General features: G+C 32.8%; 1 protein-coding gene and 1 pseudogene across 17 annotated transcripts in view; both read left to right on the top strand.

Moving 5' to 3' along the window:
• STAU2 (staufen double-stranded RNA binding protein 2) overlaps positions 1–20,074 on the top strand; it is a 344,586-nt gene that overhangs the window by 55,019 nt on the left and 269,493 nt on the right. For all 16 annotated transcript variants that reach the window (XR_013763894.1, XM_079140529.1, XM_079140527.1 and 13 more), the window contains one exon: positions 1,483–1,618. Coding sequence is in view for 15 of the 16 variants with exons in the window: in XM_079140529.1 (XP_078996655.1) it covers positions 1,483–1,618 (136 nt within the window). In the remaining variant the exon portion in view is untranslated. The remainder of the gene's footprint in view (positions 1–1,482; positions 1,619–20,074) is intronic.
• LOC306661600 (eukaryotic initiation factor 4A-II-like) lies at positions 13,130–16,622 on the top strand (annotated as a pseudogene). The gene has a single exon. The product of its transcript is annotated as a eukaryotic initiation factor 4A-II-like (transcript).

Raw genomic sequence — 20,074 nt, 5'->3', positions numbered from 1 at the left:
TTTTATATCTATTTATAGATACATACTAATTTACTGACTACTTTGCAGGTTTCTTTTTGTCTAGGAAATATAGTAAAGTCATTTGAAATACTTATCTTTGTACAACTAAGGCCACCAGTTGGATTTTTCTGTTAGCTTATTTGCATTATTTTCTTTTTTTAAAGAGATTTTTGCTCTCCATTTTGATTTAATTTTGTTTGAATTAAAAGTATATTACTAGTTAAAAATCATGTTCTTGGTAATGTGGTTACTGAAGATAGTTTGAGATTTCTTTGTTTTGATTTTCTTTTTTCTTTAGGGATACACCTCATTATGTTAATTTATTGGGTTTAAAGGCATTCGAAAAATTTCTCTCTGTTTAAGTCAGCAACTCAATTCACAGCTAGATTCAGTGTCATTTTTCTTTTGATTTTAGGGATTGCTTCCTTCCCATTTTTATGGAGTTTTAAAATAATTTTGTAAAGAATTCACATTTTCAAAATAAGGTCTATAAAATAATATACGAAGAAATTCAGTTTTTATTCCTTCCCTCCACTGTGCCTTCTCTTAATAAGTATGTATTTTTTTGGCTTTATCCCTTTAAAAAAATAAGCAAATATACATTTGTGTTTTCATCTTTCTTAGATAAAAGATAACACACACTAATTGGTACCTTGCTTATTTTTATTTAACAGTGTATCTTGTCCTGCTAAATATAACCTCCAAGGCATATTCTTAAGTTTAAAAAAATGGCAAAAGCAAAATTTCATATACTTCTTATAGCTGTTTAGTATTTTAATGCTATGGAGTATTTTATGCTATGGATGTTTATGTAAATGGTGCCATTAGATCGTTTTTAAGGCTGTTTCTAGTCTTTTGAGTTGGTAGCACTACTTGTATATATCTTTTTGTATTTCCTAGGAATAGATGCAGTAGTTCTGGAAAATGTCATTCACAGAGCATCACTTATATTTTCTTTGTCTTGTTGGTTATAGAAAAACACTCCAAAAATGTTTTTTTGTCTGATAAGTTCAAGAATTACTGATAACCTTGTATTCATTGCTAATTCATTGTAGGAATACTCTGCTCTATTTGTTATTTGATTACCAAAGTGTAAATAAAAATATTCAGTTGATATTTTTAATGATTAAATATATGCAAAGTTTTCTAGGGTAAGTAATGTTGAAGTTTAATACTTAATATCCAAACAAAGCAATCTAAGAATCTCATGTTTACCTTGTTTTAAATAGTATAACTACGAGGTTGAATTTTTTGTTTACTAATGTACAGAAGATGTTGTAAAAACCCCAGAGATTTCACTATAAACTATTATCTTGTTTTTTTTTTTTTTTTACTTCATTTATAATTCATTTGAAAATCATTCAGTGGGGTTATCTATTCTCATATTCTTCCATGGTAATTAAATGTATTAAAGGTTTAGAGTGTACATTTTATTGTGGAATATTTCACTTGTGTGCCTTTAATATATTTTTTTTTAAACAGGCAGTATAACTCCAACTGTGGAACTGAATGGGCTTGCTATGAAAAGGGGAGAGCCTGCCATCTACAGGCCGTTAGATCCAAAGCCATTCCCAAATTATAGAGCTAATTACAACTTTCGGGGCATGTACAATCAGAGGTTTGTATGTCTTCTTTGGTTTTCTTCATTATTATTTATGCATATTGTAAAAGTTTCTGAAATTCATAGTATTTTCAGTGTAATTACAGTTCACCTAGGGCACTTTGCATGGAATTTAGATAAATTAAGCTCAGGAGGGGAATGTAAAGCAAGACATTAAAAACCCCCACAGTTTTCAGGAATTAGTTTTTATTGAGTCATGAGAGCCCTGTATCTATTGAAGGCAGGTCCAAGTTTTAAAGTTAACCCAAAGTTTATAGTGTCAACTTCTCAGTTGACTTTCTCATTCCTTCGCCAAGCAGAATTAAGTGTTTGTCTTGATTTGTCTGAATACATGAATGAACATGAGTGTTTCTAATTTATAGGTAATTTATTGGAGGAAGCAAGGATTTACTGTCTTTTTGTACATTGCATGACTTTATGATAGTTACAAGTGTGACTGAATTTTCTTTTACAAGCATGGCAGAAGTTTCAAAATAAAGTTTTGTGGAGTTTTCCCCCCGATCATAAAAGTCATATAAAACTCATGTGGAGAATGTGGAAAATACAGAAAGGTAAAGAAATATAAATAAGTTGTAATCCCAGAATTAGCCACCCTTAATATTCTGATATAGTTTACCTTGTTTTTTTCTGAACATATTAATGTATTTAACTGAATTGAAGTCGTCTTTATGTGTAATTTTTATAGTAATTTATTGAGGTATAATATAGTAAAATGTGCAAATCTTAAGTGTACATTTGATGACTATATGTATGTATGCATTTATACTTTTCTGACTGTTTATATGTGTATATCCTCATATGATCACCACTTATATCAAAGTTGAGAAAGTTCCTATCTCCTCTGAGGGTTTCTGGAGTCCTCCTACTGGTAGCATACTCTCACTGCAGGAATAACCACGTTTTGTCAGCACAGATTAATTTTTCCTGATGTCAAACTTCATATAATAGACCAATACACTAGTCACTGTATGTCTGGCTTCTTTCACTTTGTATAATAGTTTTCTTGTTTGTTCATTTGTTTTGAAAGTCATCCATTTTGTTTACGGCCGGGTTTTGTCCTTTTTTATTGCTGAATATTGTTACTTTGTATGAATGTCTTAGTTTGTTTATCCTGCATATGCAATATGGTGCCTTGTTTTCACCTAATATAGAGTTGATTTTTCATATCTTTAAATAATCTTTGAGAGGTAGTTTTGCTGGATACAAAATGCTTTATGTGACCAAGGTATATTTTATAATCATGCCTATTTTTTGGTCTTCTAGGTTGCACTCCCCTTTTATGGTTATAAATAATGCTTCAGTAAACAGTCTTTAAGTACAAATCTTTGTTTGCATCATTATTTGTTTCCTTAAGGTAGATTATTGTAAAAGGAATATTAGAGTTAAAAAGAATAATGTACTGCCAAATTACATTGAAGTTTATCCTAATTTCTTATTGTATACGAGAATATCTTTTATACTTCGACAACACTGAGTTAAAAAATTGTTCGGTAGTTAAAAATGAAATTTAAAAAAATTTAAAGCTATTGATTGTTAATGAAACTGGATATTTTTTCAGATGTTTAGTAGTTGTCATTTTTTCTTTGTTCCTTTTAGATATATGACAGTAGAATGTATTTTGACACATTATACATACATGGGTTATAATTTCCCATTCTTGTGGTTGTGCATGATGTGGAGTTACACTGGTCATGTATTCATATATGAACATAGGCAAATTATGTCCAATTCATTCTACTGTCTTTCATATTCCCAACTCCTCACCCTTCCCTTCATTCCCCTTTGTCTAATCCACTGAACTTCTATTCTTCCCTCCCCCCACCTTGCTAGTTATTTTATCCTTTTTGATTTGTCTAATTTAGTTGGCTAATTTTTATAGCATTGCTTTGACCAGTTTCAAATGTTTATGTGTAAAGTGTGTTAATATTCAGTCTATTTTTTTGTTGTAATTTCCCTGCTTTTAAAATTTTGGATTTTAATTTTGTGTTTATTATAAAGATTTTATGGTTTAATCTTTTGACTTTTAAAAACATTTTTCTCCCATTGCTTTTATGCCTAAGAAATTCTTTTTTTTCCCCACATATGATCAGTATTTGCTGATTCTTTTGTTATGGGTTTGATTACTGACAGTACAACTCAGATGTGCAGAGAATATATTTATTTAGCCTGTATAATCTGATACTTTTTGATATCTTGCTTGGTAATGGAAAATCACCTTTAATCATTATTTATTTAAAACTTAGTCCTGTTCAAATTGTAAATAGTTCTTTTAAGTGTTATTGCTTAGGATCTCTGAGAAAAACTTGTACAATCTCTTAGATTTCCTTCCCTCTTCCTTTCCACCTAGTATGCCTGGAGGTTCACTGTTAGGAAGGGAGAATGCAAGCTCCTCTGTGTGAGTGTCTTATGTTGTCCTTTGGTGCCTCTACTTTGTGCAGTGATGTCCCTTGTTTACCAGAGGTGCTAAAAACTGCAGTCAGTGACATTGAATTCATTTTCTCCCCTCATGTCTTGCTTTCAGGGAGTGTTGTAACATTCCCCTCGCTAACTCGGTCTAAACCCTCAACTTTTCTTGGCTCCTCTAATGTCATTCTATTTTTCTCTTCTCTTGAGTCCCTGCTTTTAACTGTGGAGCATCCAGCAGCAGGCTTTCTAGTTCTCAGCTCTGTGTCACACCACATAAGAGGCATAGGGGATATAATATTTTCTTTATAGTTGCTTTAGTCCCCTTTATTCTTTTGTTGTTGTTGTTTTTGGTTACAGTATATCAGTTGTCTTTCTTTTAGTTTAACATTACATAATATAAATAAAGCTAGTAGCCCATTTCAGCACCATAGGCATATTTAGTTATCATAGTAAGAAACACCTTATGTCTTCTATACATCTTCTTAACATCTTCTACTTAAAGATGTTTTATTTTATTTATTTTTATGGTGCTGGGATTATACCTGCTTCCTTGCCTATGCATGTGCTTTACCACTAATCTATATCCCCAGCCAGATACTTTATTTTATTTATTTATTTTTGTGGTGCTAGGAATTGAACCCAGGGCCTTGTGCATGCCAGGCAGATGCTCTACCACCGAGCCACTTCCCCAGCCCCCTGGATACTTTAAATTTTAATGTAATGTAATATAACAGATAGATTCATGAGGGTTGGTTTTAATGTTTATTTTATTTTAACATCTTCAGTTCTTTAATGAAATTTTACTGTGATTTTGATTAGGGAATTTATCATTTTTAAATGAAAGAAATGTGATTCTAAAGCCATGAAAAATCAGGCAATAATCTCTCTCCTTGTGGAGCTCCTGTTCCAGGAAGAGCAGTCAGTCAATAAGAGGTTAGTCACTGAGAAGGTGGCATTTGATTAAAACCTTAAGGAAGAGAGGGGAAAAACAAAACAAAACAAAACAACAACAACAACAAAAAAAACATGTGAATGGAGGGAGGGAGAAGAGGCTCATGGGTTGGTTGGCTTTAGGCATAAGAAACAGGAAGCACAAAACCTCTATCTGGAATGAGCCTGGCATGTGGCCACTTCCACCAGAAGACCAGAATGTCTGCAATAGAGTGAACCAAGTGGAGAATGAGTTGGGCCATGAAATCAGAGGAGGCAACGGGAGTCATGTGGTTTGGTTTGATTTTTTTTTTTTTTTTCTTTTTGAGAATAAGCATGATGGTATTTTTCCTTTGTTGGCAATTTCTAGTTTGAAGCTTTGAGTCTGTGGTTGTTATGAGGGGTGAAACAGTTTTAATGAATAAGGCAAACTTTTCCTTCATATTTTTGGAGAATATGAGTTTTTGCAAGTAACAAAAAAGATAAAAAGAAAAATAGGGAAGGGGAGTGAAGGGAGGGGAAGGGGTAAGGGGGTAGGAAGGATAGTAGAGTGAAACAGACACTATTACCTCATGTATGTATATGACTAATGTGATCCTACAATATGTACCATCAGAAAAATTAGAAATTACGCTCCATTTATGTATGGTTTATCAATGTCTAAATGCATTCTACTGTCATGTACAACTAATTAGAACAAATAAAAAAAAAAAAAAGAAAATGCTGTAACAACATTGTAATAAATAGTAAAGAATTGCCAGAAAAAAATATTAGCCCCCACATTTTAGATATAACATTAAAAGCACTTATTTAAAATAAAATAAAAAAAAAGAAAGAAGTAGGGAAATACTGTTAAACCTATTAGCTATGTTTTAACTTTAAAACTTTCTGCTCACAGAAGAGCAGATCTTCCTATTACTCAGTAGGCTGTTAAAATTATGATTTTACACACAACCTTAATTTATAGATGACAACACTCTAATGTATTACAGGGAATTTGGAGCTAAAGATCAGAGATCTGATAAAGATCCTTTGCCAGACTCTGAATGAGTCAGTAACTTCTTCAGGCAGGGAATAAAAGGTTGAGAAGTGTAAGAGACAGATATCATTTAGAGAGATTTTTGAAAAAGTCCTCTCATTATTTACTTAAAATAATATTAAGTAACAATTAATTATTACCCATGGCATTGTTTTTTCTCTGTTTTTTGCTGATGCAGTTTCTCCATTTGAACTCATTCAAAGTCGTAAGGAAAACTGATTTTTTCCCTCTGCTCTGTTTTATAGTGGGTGGAGAAAAAAAATTTGTTCATGGGCAAACACTGCAGATGTTACCTGAATTCTGAAGAATCTGTCTCCTTTTGTTATGCCCAAGATGTTTGACAAGGAATACATCCCATTACATCTTTTTGTTTTCTTTTGGGTTACTGTTCACTAGCAGATATGTTGAAAAGTAGAAAACATTTAAAAATTCGTATGGCAAAGGATAAGATAAAGATTGGAGAACATTTTATCTTGTTATTCAGCTTTATTTTGAGGTTATTCAAACTTTCAATATAAGGGTTTTTTTGCTGCTTGTAAAATCCCTTCAAAAGGCATATTAGAAAGTAGAACAGTTGAGAAACATTGAATATATTTGTGTTAGTAGTGATATAAATAGGCATAAGCCTACAGTTTTGGTTTCTGCCACCAGATGGTGCCTGTGTATTGATAAAACAGTATACAACTTTGAAATCTCTTGGATAAATGAAATACACATGAAGTGGGGAAAAGCAGGAATTTGTTCTGAGAGTTACTTATAACTTTGTCTTTATGTCCTATATCCCTTGACTTGGGGAATATATTCTTTTATAGTGTGTTTTACGCATGGAATGCATGTCAAAGCTTTAAAAAGTGCTGCTTCTTCCTGGGTGTGGGGGATTTTTCCACTGACTTGGGACACTGAGACAGGAAGATCACAAGTTGGAGGCCAGCCTTAGCAACTTAGTGAGAACCCTGGCAACTTAGACACTGTCTCAAATAAAAAATGAGAAGGGCTCGGGATTTAGCACAATCCCCTGGGTTCAATTACCAGTATGAAAAAGGGGGGGGGGAATATAGGAAAGAAATATTGCCTCCTTATGAGGATTTTTTCATTTGGGGGGATAAATCTAAACTCTGTAACAGTAAGACACATTAAAAAATACATTGTTATTTAAAAACAGTTATGAGCCAGAGAAGAGAATTTGAACAGGTTACCAAAGCAAGAATAAGAAAGAGTGAATTTAAGATAGAAGCTTTCATGATCACAGATATAAAAATCCTTAACAAAATATTAGCAAACTGAATTCAGAAAATTTAAATAATATAATACACCACAATTAAATGGGGTTTATTCCAGGAAAGTGGGGTTTGTTTAGTATACAATAATCAAAACAATTACCAATATTAACAATGGAGGAAAACTGTATGAGCACCTCATTAGATAAAGAAAAAGCATTTGAGACGGCACAATGGGAACATACCTATAATCCCAGCTACTTGGGAAATAATGGAGAAGTTAAGCTATCTTTATTTGTAGATGCTGTGATCCTTTGTGTCGAACATTCTAAGAAATCAAAACTAAAAACTAGTACAATAAGTAAGTTTAGCAAAGTAACAGTATACAAGGTTAGTATGTAGAAAAATCAGTGGTATTTCTATTTAATAGTAATGAACAGCTAGCAAATTACTGTAGCCTAAAAACTCATCATATTTAGGAATAAATTAACAGCCTATATATTGAATACTATAAAATAATTGCTCACATTAAAGAAGACTCTTCTCCCAAAGTTAACATGATGATATAATATAATCTCAGTTAAAATCCTAACAAAAACTAGTTCATAAAGTTAATGTTAACATTGGCATTTGTGTAGATGCAGTGGATGTGTAGCCAAAACAATTTTGAAAAAAAAGAACAAAGTTGGAGGACTCACTGTACCTGACTTCAAGATATGCAACAAACTACCTTAATTTGACCTGGGAACAGTTATATGGGTTAGTGGAATGAACAGAACAGAGGCTGGCATACCATGACTCATGGGCCAAATCTGACTTGTCTATTTTTGTGTGCCTTGCAAGCTAGGAATGGTTTTTACATTTTAAAATGGCTGAAAAATATCAAAAGAAAAATTATATTTCATAGCACATGGAATTTAGGTGAAATTGAGATTTTAGTGTGTGTCAGTTTTATTGGCACATAGCCACAATTTTATTTACATATTGTCTATAACTGCTTTTGTGCTACTATTGGAGAGTTGAGTAGATGTTGTATGCCCTATAATGCTCAAAATATTTACTCTCCAGCCCTTTACAGAAGTTTTCTAATATCTGGAATATGGAGGCAAGAAATAGATCATCCAAAGATGGTGAATTTAATTCTTTCATAATTAATTGCAGGGAAGGTACAGATGGGGAAAGGATACTCTTTCCAAAAATTAGTGGTGAAATAATTGGATATCAAGACAGAAACAGACAAAGAACCTTAACCTGTATCACATTATAGACAAAAATTAATTAGGATGGATGGTAGACCTAACTGGTAAAAGTTAAAGGTATAAAATTAAAAAAAAATACTTGGTTACTCTGGGAATAGGCAAAGATTTTTTAGAACAACAAGTGCACAAGTCATGTTTCCCAGAAGAAAATATTTTGGGATTTTTGGAGAAAGACAAAGATTTCTTAGTGCACAAAAAGCACCAATCATGAAAAAAACTGAGAAATCAAATGCCATCAAAATTTTAAATGTCTAGTACCTGAAATTCACTGTCTTAAAAAAAAAATGTAAAAGCAAGACATATATTGAAAGAAAACATTTGCAATGCATATATTTGAAAGAACTTGCCTCTAGAGTACATAAAACAATACCTATAACTCTGTAACAAGTCAACAAAAATGGGCAAAATATTGGAAGAGACTCTCGCTAAGAAAGAGATGAGAATGGCTAATAAACACATGAAAAAGTTGCTCAAAATCATTAGTCATCAGGAAAATGCAAATTGAAACCATAATTAAAAGACTTGACAGCACCAGGTGTTATGGTGGGGCAACTAGAATTATTATATATCACTGTTGGGAGTATAAAATGGTGCAATCACTTTGTCAGAATTTGTCATTTTCTTAAGAAGTTAAGCATATACTTACCCTATCATCCAGCAATTCCATACCTAGTATATACCTAAGAGAAATGAAAACATGGCCATTCAAAGACTTATACATCAGTGTTTGTAGTATCTTTCTTTATAATTGCCTTTAATAGGAAACTACCCAAATATCTACTATCAGATAAATGGTTAAAAAATTATAATATAACCATGCCTTGGAGTACTATTCAACTGTAAAGCTGATTTATACAACAATATGTTGGAATCACCAAAACATGCTGAGGGAAAAAGCTAGATGTATAGTTTATATACTATATTCTGTTTTTGTGGAATTCTAGAATAGCAAAACTATTCCTTAGTGACAGAAAGAAGTTCATTGATTCCCTGGATTTGGGACTAGAACTTATCTATACAAGAAAGCTCTTTTTTTGTGTGTGGTGCTGGGGATGAACCCAGGGCCTTGTGCATGCAAGGCAAGCACTCTACAAACTTTTGATTTTAATCATTGTTATATGATGAATGTCAGAATTAATCAAACTATGTGCACGTTTCATTATGTGTAAATTTTATCAAAAAAAGTTGATTTGAAAAATACATTTTGCAGTACTCATTTGATTTGAAGCTAACGATATTTCTAAAATGTGTCATATTTTCGCCACTCAAGCATTTGACCACAAACATCATAAATATTTTTATAGGGGCTAAAATAACATTTGTCTTATAGAATGTTTGAGGACAAAATGATTTGTCTGTAGGTTAGCCTTTTTATAATGCAGGCGGTAAATTCAGTTACAAGTACAGACTCGGAGGTTGGAATCATAGCTATGTGGATTTGAACAGATTCCTCAGCCTAATTCTCAGTTATCTTACCTGTAGTTTGAGGAGAAATAAATAATAATAATAATGTTTCTTTGTGGTGGTGTTTTTAGGATTTAATAAAGTAATTCAGGAACTACACATGACCTATAGTGTTTTAGATTCCTTAAATGAATCTAAATACTATTGTATTTGCACTAGATTTTTTTTTTTTTTTTTTTGTCCCAAGGATTGAACCCAAGGATGCTTAACCACTGAGCCACATCCATAACCATTTTAAATTTAGTTTTTATTTTGAGACAGGGTCTCACTAGGTTGCTTATAGCCTCACTAAGTTGCTAAGGCTGACTTGGAACTGCAATCCTCCTGCCTCAGCCTCCTGAGCAAGTTGGATTATAGGCATACACCACCATGCCCAGCTAGATATGTTATTTTGAGATATTTTAAAAAATTTGGCTGGCACAGTGGCTCACTGGAGGATCATGAGTTCATAAGCCAACCTCAGCAACAGTGAGGCGCTAAGCAACTCAGTAAGACCCTGTCTCTTAAATAAAATACAAAATAGGGCTGGGGATGTGGTTCAGTGGCCTAGTGCCCCTGACCCCCCTGCCACCAAAAAAAAAAAAAAAAAAAAAAAAATACAAACATTAAGCTGGGTATAGTGGCACAAGCCTGTAATCCCAGTGACTTGGGAGGCTGAGGTAGGAGGATCACAAGTTCAAAGCCAGCCTCAGCAACTTAATGAGGCCCTAAGCAACTGAGTGAGACCCTGTCTCAAAATAAAAAATAAAAAAGAATGGGAATGTGGCTCACTGGTTAAGAGCCCCTGAGTTCAATCCTCAGAACTCCACCCCCCCAAAAAAAAAGAACCCCCAAAGAATAAAAACATTAATTAATGCTGGAGAGGATGTGGAGAAAAAAAGAACACTTTTGTACTGTTGGTGGGCTTGTAAATTAGTGTAGCTGCTATGTAAATCACTGTGGAGATTTCTCAAAGACTAGGAATGGAACCACCATATGACTCAGTTATACCACTCCTCGATATTTATCCTACAGAACTAAAATCATCTTACTCTAATAATACCTGCATACCCATGTTTATAGCAGCACAGTTCACAACAGCTGAACTATGGAACCAGTTTAGGTGTCCATCAGTGGATGAATGGATAAAGAAAATATGGTATATATGTACACAATGGAGTTTTAATCAACCATAATGAAAAATGAAATGATGTAAATTGTAGGAAAATGGATAGAACTTGAGAACATTATGTTAAGTGAAATAAGCCAAACGGAGAAAATCAAGGGTCATATGTTTTCTATGTGGAAACTAGAGAGGAAAAAGGAAAAGAGAGGTGGGGATGGAGATCTCATGAAAATTGAAGGGAGATCAGTAGAGGAAATGGACCAGGGTGGTAAGGAGGGGAGGGAAAGGGAAAATACTGGGGAATGATGTTGGCCAAATTATATTGTTATATTGTGTGCATGTATGAACATGTAATAACAAATCCCACCATTAGGTCCAACTATAATGAACCAATAAAAATATGGAAAAAATAAACCTAACACCTAGAATCAATAACCTTCAAACACACAGGCAATAGAAGAGCTAATGGTAGAGAAACTCCATTTATAATAACAAAGAATATAAAATACTGAGGAATAAACCTACTGAGAATGTGCAAGAATACATAAAGTTTTAAGGTTTGGGGATGTAGTTCAGTGTTAAGAGTTGCCTAGCAGTCACGGGGACTGGGTTTAGTTCCTAGCACTGCAAAAAGGAACCAACCTAGGTACCCTTCAACAGATGAATGGATAAAGAAATTCTGGTATATATACACAATGGAATACTATTCAGCCATAAAGAAGAATAATATTATGGCATTTGCAAATAAATGGGTGGAATTGGAGATTATCATGTTAAGTGAAATAAGCCAAGCCCAAAAAAACAAAGGCCGAATGTTTTTCCTGATAAGTGGAAAATGATATATAATGGGGGTGGGGGAGTGGGGAATGAGAGAAGAATGGGGTAACTTTAGAATATATAGAAGGAAATGAGAGGGAGGGGGGTATGAAAAATAGTGGAATGAGACAGACATCATTACCCTATGTACATATATGATTACATGAATGTTGTGAATCTACATCGTGTACAATCATAGAAACAAAATGATGTACCCCATTTGGGTACAATGAATCAAAATGCAGTCTGTAAAAAATTAAAAGCTAAATTAAAAAAAATAATAAAAATTATAATTCTATAAAAAAGGAAATAAAAAAGCTTTAGAGTGCTCCTGAGAGATATAAAAATATGCCTCAACAAATGACATTTTTGCTATTGCATATAGGATGATTGAACATTTTAAAAGCTAGTTAAAAATACAATGAAATGATGAAGATTAAAGGAGAAATGAAGGAAGTAGAGAATAGAAAATATCTACTTGATTCAAAATCCTGATTTAAAAAAAATTATAAAATAGAACAAGCAAACAAAGGCACAAATGAGAAATATTAGGGCAAAAATGACCATCGGAACAGAGGAAATTTTTGATGACATTACTTCACAGACCTCTATACAAATAAATTTGTTAACCTAGATGATATAGTGAATTTCCTAGAAAACATTGCTTTCCAAAGTTTAAATGTACCTTGTCCATTTGAAAAGAACCTAGAGAAAGTTAATAAGGAACAAACCTACAAAATAGCACCAGGCTCACCTGGTGTCATGGGGGAATCCTAGCTCCCACAGTTTTGGAGACTAGCAGTCTTAGTAGTATATAAGAAAAAGATAAGAGATGGAAGGGGGAATTTCTGAATCATTTTACAGAATGGGTTTAACATCAATATCTAAACCTGGTAAACATGGTATAGAAAAGGAAATTGCAATCTAATCCCCAAAATAAATATATATAAGAACAAATAAAACAAATAGACTCTAAAACCAAGTTAGTAATAATATATAACTTAAAAATCTTTTCTGTTTGAGTTTAATTCATCTGAATACTTTCATTTTTATTGATCAGACTGGTAAAGGCTTTGAATTTTTCTGTGATTGTTGCTCTACATGTATAATACAGATTTGAATATGTATTTTCATTATAATTTTTTCAGTTTTTTTTAGTTTGTTTTTTCCTTTTCATGTAAATACTGTTTGATAAAAGGTTTGATTTCAAGACAAAAGGGCCTTTTAAAAATTTATTCTAATCATATTTTGATCCAAGGCTATTTATTATTTTTAATATTTCTATTTTGTGGTACTTTCTTGTTCTTTGAGATTTAATGTGGAATCAAGATAGTATTATATATATGCACTTGAAGTATAAAGGGTATAAATTTTGATCATAAAGATCATCCATAAGCCTTTTCAGTTGGGTGCTGAGTAGTTCTTTGGATTATGTTTGGTGGCTCTGCAATCATAACAGAGAACATGGAGGCCCAGAGGGAATGGACCCTGATGGTGTGGTGGAGAGCATATGGAATGAAATGGTTGATAACGTTGACAATATGAATTTAAAGGAGTCTCTTCTTCGGGTCATCTATGCTTATGGTTTTGAGAAGACAAGCTGCTCAGCAGAGAGCTTTTATTCCCTGTTTTAAAGGGTATGATGTGATTGCTCAAGCTGAGTCAGGTACTGGCAAGACAGCTGCATTTGCTGTTTCCATTCGGCAACAGTTGGAGATTGAGTTCAAGGAGACCAAGCACTAGTATTGCCTCCCACCAGAGAACTGTCTCAGCAGATCCAAAGGTGATTTTGGTACTTGGAGACAGTACAGGAGCAACTTATCATGGCTGCATTGGTGGAACAAATGTTCGAAATGAAATGCAAAAACTGCGGGCTGAAGCACCACATATTGTTGTTGGTACGCCAGGGAGAGCATTTGATATGTTAAACAGAAGATATCTTTCTCCATAATGGATCAAAATGTTCGTTTTGGATGAAGCAGTTGAAATGATGAGCCTAGGGTTTAAGGATCAAATCTATGAGATTTTCCAAAGATTAAATGCAAGTAGTCAGGTTATGTTGCTTTCTGCTACAATGCCAAAAAAAATGAGCGATCTAATTTGAATTCTGGTGAAGAAAGAAGAATTGACTCTTGAAGGAATCAAACCATTTTACATTAATGCTGAAAGAAAGGAATGGAAGTTGGACACACTTCGTGGCTTGTATGAGACACTGGCCATTACATGGGCTGTTATTTTTCTCAATACACAGCACAAAGTGGACTGGCTCAGAGAAGATGCATGCCAGGGATTTCACAGTTTTTGCTCTGCATGGTGACATGGATCAAAAGAGAGAGATGTTATCATGAGGGAATTCCAATCAGGGTCAAACCAAGTTCTGTTCACTACTGATTTGTTGGCTTGTGGAATTGATGTGCAACAAGTATCTTTGGTTATAAACTATGATCTACCTACCAATTGTGAAAACTGTATTCACAGAATTGGCAAAAGGAGTTGATTTGGAAGGAGAGGTGTGGCTATATACTTTGTTACTGAAGAAGACAAGAGGATTCTTCATTACATTGAGTCTTTCTACAATACTATAGTGGAGGAAATGCCCATGAATGTAGCTGACCTAATTTAATTCCTGGGATGAGATAAATTTGAATACAGTGCTCACTGTTGCTGAATAGGAGATAACAATGTGCATTGTGCTGCATTTTGTCTCAATGCTTATAATGGATCAATAATATAGATTTCGATAGCAAAGCGACATAAGTAGTGAGCTCTTGTGAGGAAAGTCATTGGCTTTATCCTCTTTAGAGTTTGACTGTTGGGGTGGGTATAAAAGATGGGGGTCTGTAAAATCTTTTTTTTTAGAAATTTATTTCCTAGTTCTGTAGAGAAGGTTGTATGAGATGTTCTCTGTCATTTAATAATATACTTGTGGACTAAAGATATAAGTGCTGTATAAAGATAAAAGTGCTGTATAAAATAAGCCAATTATGTTAAACTAGCATATCTGCCTTTATTGTGTTTGTCATTAGCCTGAATAGAAAGACCTTTAATATTGATTTTTTAGAAAGCATTTGAATGCATTTTGTTTGGTATTGTGTTTATTCAGTGAAGTATTTAATTAGTGCTAAGTGTGAACTGGACCCTGTTGCTAAGCCCCAATAAGCAATCATATCCTAGGTAGGGTGAAACCCCCAGTAAAATTGCCATATTGTACATGTCTTAATGAAGTTTGAATGTTAAATAGATTGTATATTCACTTAAAAAAAAAAACAGATCATCCATAAGATTTTGTTGCTTTGATATTCTCTATCCTTACTTTTCTTTTGTCTACTTGGTCTGTCTTGTACTGAGAACGATGTGTTGTACTGAGAATGATGTGTAAAAAATGTCTTAGTATTTGTGTACTTCCCACCTTATCTCCTTGGAATGTCTGTAGTTTTTGTTTCATGAAAGTGGTTGCTGCATTATCTGGAACAAAGATATTCATAACTGCTGTGTGTTATTTGAGAATTGTAGATTTTAGCATTAAAAATGTCTTTCTATTAATACCTTTTATCTTGAATTCTACTTTGTCTGGTATCAGGATACCAATTAACTGTTTTTTGTTTCTATCTGCTCAGAATACCTTTGTTTCTTTTTCTTTTAGCCTTTTGCTCTGTCTCTTGTATAACATATATCTGAGTCTTGCTTTATGAAACATAAACGTATTTGTCTTGAGAATAATGGCAGACATTTTTTGGTAACCTAATTTGGCAATTAGTTGACAGTGGTTGTTTACCTTAAACTGAATCAAGTCTGATGCTCTAAAGTTTTGATAAAAATATATTTGAAATGTATAATAATACAAAAACTTTTCAAAAACAAACTTTGTCTCAGGGGTACTGAAATCAGTAATTTTATTTTTCTACCCTTTCTGAGTATATTAAATTAAATTGCTAAGTGAAAGAATAACAGGTATAATTAATAGTCACTTGATAAATCTTGGTAGTGCTGTTTTGAAATACTTCCCAGAAATTGAGAAGTTGAATAATTGTGGTACACTCATAACACATTGGATTGCAAGTCAGGTAGTTTCTAGTTCTTTGCTTCTAACAAATTAAAAGAAGACCTAATTGAGTCATCAGTTGATGCATCATTAAAGTAAAAATTTTTTTTAAAAAAATTTCTTCTAATTGGCTGTACATGACAGTAGAATGCATTTTCACACATTGTACACAAATGGAACATGGCTTTTCATTCCTCTGGCTGTTCGTGATGCTGAGTCACACCAGTAGTGTAATCATACATGTATATAGGGTAATAATGTCTGTCTCATTCTACCGTCCTTTCCATCCCTAGTGCCCCACCCTTCCCCACACTTAAAGTGATTTTCGATGGAAGATCACCATGTAGGTTTTTACATAGAAGAAATTGTGTGACCTTACTATAACAAAAGTTCAGGTGTGGTTTACTTCTTAATATGAATAATGTTTCTTAGTGATTATATCTAATAAAACTGAAATAAGAACAGAATTGAGAACTATCTTATTTTAACAGTAAGAAATTTTTTGTATATATTAATATAAATTTAAAAAAAAGATCTATCCATTTTCACTGAATTTCGTGTCTATAAGATTTTACTTTTTGTTTAAAAATAGTTTATCAAAATTTATAATATTTATATTCCATTATCTGCTAATAATAATTGCAGTATTGGCTCATGGTACACTTCTATTTTAACTTACATACTTACTATCACAGAAAATGCAAACTTCGGTGTGTCTGTGGAGGTAGTTCAGTTGAAAGAATGCTTACCTAGTAGCATCTGTGAGGTTGTGTTCATTTCCCAGCACTGAAAAAAAAAAAAAAAAAAGAAAAAAAAACTAACAAAACAACCCCCCCAACAAACTATATAAATTTTAATTAATATGCACATTCTACTGCATAGAATGTGATGGAATGAGTAATAAAAGACTTGCATGCACAGGGACTAGGGTTGTAGCTCAGTGGTGAAGTGCTTGCCTTGCACTTGAGAGGTACTGGGTTCAATCCTCAACTCCACATAAAAATAAAGAAAGAAAGGTATTGTGTTCATCTACAAACTAGAAAAATATTTAAAAAAAAAAAGACACACAGTCACAGAATAATCACAGGTTAAAATTCTGTATAAACAGTGGAATAAAATACAAGTTGAAGAAGATAAAGGTGATGTAAATTTCTGATACTTTAACAAGGTTTATGTATTTTTAAGTAGATGAGGGTGAATATCAACTTAGATTTCAACCTAGATTAGATTTCTTTGAATACAATTTAAAGGAGTAACATACAACTTAATTTAAAAATGTCAATATTTCCAGTAAACCAGAAACTGTATCCTTTTTGTTTGTGGAAGCAAGTACTTAAGCTTCTAATGCAAAATTTTAGATATAATTAAATTATATCCAAATAATGTAAAATTACAAATCCTTTTAGGACTATGAAAATTTAAGTTTGAATACTATTGCCATAGACTGACTTGAAAAGAAACTGTATTAGAGAAGGCTGTTGTGTAATGCATAGAGGAAATTTTTTATCTTAACTTACACATGCATAGGCAAATAAAGTAGTTTGAAAATGGCTTGATAATTGAGTCTTTTTTTGGGGGGGAGGGCGTGCCAGGGATTGAACCCAGAGGCACTTAACCACTGAGTGACATCCCCAACCTTTTTAAAATATTTTTTTAGATGTTGATGGACCTTTATTTTTTTCATTTTATTTATATGTGGTGCTGAGAATTGAACCCAGTGCCTCACATATGGGTAGTGGAGCAAGAACTCTACCACTATTAGTAGCCACAATCCCAGACCCAATAATTGAGTCTTGAATATGAATATAGCAGTCATAATTATTCTTTTGAGCTCAGTTGCTTCCAACATTGAAATCTTACTTTTCTCTTTTGGTACTTAATCTAATTCTTTCATTTATAAAATAATATAATTTTATTTATCATAATCTTTTTGGTATAGTGTAGGTAAAACTTGAACCATTAGAGGGCAGTATGTCTTTGTTTTTGGTATTAGCTTTCACAACTTTTGGACTCTTGTGTAACAAGCTTATATACATAGTTTAAATTAATTGAAAGTTTTTAGTTAAAATTAAAATCTTTCATTTGAAAGTTTTAATGCAATAAAAATTATGATGGCAGTATAAAAGTTTAGCCCTTCTTTGCTTTCTTCTTTCACCTCCCACCCCTAAACACATTTGAACTTTTATAAAGTTTGGAAAGTTATACAACTTGATTCTAAACTTAATATTTACCTTGATTTGCAGCTGAAGAGTTACCTAAGTCATGTTATAGGTTGTTCATGGGATAAAGGATTTGAAGATAAATTTGGGAAATGCTGCTTACCCTACCCCTCCTAAAGATTCCTTAACAGTTCTTAAAGATGTCATAAAGAAAGCTATTTTAAGTGGTTTCAATCTCAAGCTGAGCATCAGGCTCTCCTGGGGAGCTTTGTAAAGTTCTCATGCCCAACTCTATCTACACTAATTATATCAGAATTTCTGGTTAAACTAATTTTTTTTTGCAATGTATATTTTAATTCAAAGTGAATCAACAGTAATACACCATAAATTCTTAATTTGATTCTTACCAAAATAGTCACCTGGAAAACCTGCTTTCTGTGACAAAGTACAGTAGGCTTGGTCTCATTTAAATCACTGAGAATTAGAGAGAAATATCACAAACTGTAATAGACATTACATCTATAAAAATTGGTTGAGGATCTTGAACCAGTGTTTTAAAAAGTTTCCTGGGTGATTCTAATGTCTAGTCACTGAAATATTACTTCCCATCCTGAACACACATTACTTTCAGTTAACACCACGGATTATGAGATATTGATTTAAGTAGTCATAGAAATTTTGAAAAAGATACAGAAGGTAAAAATTAGTTAACCCTAGTTTTCAGAGAATCAGTTGTTTGTACTCATTTTCCTGTTGCTGAGGATTTACTGCTTTTTAGAAACGAGCACTTTATTTAAAACAATTTTGGATAGATTTTTTCCTTAAAGTTAGGACATACATTTTTCATATACTTAAATAGAAAACACCACCATTATGAGCATAAAGAATGCTTCATGGTGACTCAATGTCAATCTTACAAACTGCAAGCATTATTATAAGCCATATGAGATATATACATGGTTTGTTCTTATGCCAGATACTCCTAAACATCTGTTTCTGAGTACTCAAACCTGCTGTTACTTTCTAAATCATCCCTGGCAGACAGATTGTCAACTTTTTTTTTTTTTTTTCTTAGTTGTAGATGAACTCAGTACCTTTATCTTATTTATTTATTTTTATGCGGTGCTGAGACTCGAACTCAGGGCCTCAATGTACTAGGCAAGTGCTCTACCATTGAGCTACAACCCCAGCCCATCAACTTATTTCTTATTCATGTCAGTGTACCTTTGCATAGCACCTGTTGCCCCTCTTTAATTTAAGGCTATACAATTGCTATTGTCTTAAAAACTTAAATTGTAGTTAGAATTGGGGATAAAGTTACAGTTAACAAGGCTTTGATTAGATTCTAAGGTATTGTAAGTATGGAGTAAATAAGTGTTAATTTGAAGATATTTTTGCTTCAGAACTTATTAAATAATATTAATATACATAATATATAATAAATATATGTATTATATATATTATTGCATACATATGTAAAATGAAGTGTTTTGCTTGGGACTAGGCAGAAATAATAGTTGCTATAATTTCATAAAATTTTTTTTTTGTATGTTAAAGGAGACAGAAAACATTGATGTGGTTTTTTTTCCTCTTCTGAGTGGAAATTGTTCTGCCTTTTCTTGGTGTGTATATTAAAAAATAAGTGAAATTTATTTTCCAAAATGAGACTGTTTGCTAGAAAGTAATGCATATTTTTATGAAATTGCCTGAGTTTGATCATTTTATTCATGTCACTTCTGTGAAGATGTTTCTTTATTATTATTATTATTATTTTTATTTTTACAGACTACATTTTTTTTTTTTTTTGGGTGCTGGGGATTGAACCCAGGGCCTTGTGCTTACAAGGCAAGCACTCTACTGACTGAGCTATCTCCCCAGCCCCCAGACTACATTTTGATTATTGTACACAAATGGGGTACAGCTTTTTGTTTCTCCGGTTGTACACAATGTGGATTCATACCATTTGTGTAATCATACATGTACATAGGGTAATGATGTCTGTTTCATTCCATCATC

This window comes from Sciurus vulgaris (genome assembly GCF_902686455.1).
Source record: "Sciurus vulgaris genome assembly, chromosome: 1".
Lineage (NCBI taxonomy): Eukaryota > Metazoa > Chordata > Mammalia > Rodentia > Sciuridae > Sciurus > Sciurus vulgaris.
Note: the sequence above shows the minus strand (reverse complement) of the source record. Positions and strands in the feature narration are given on the sequence as shown.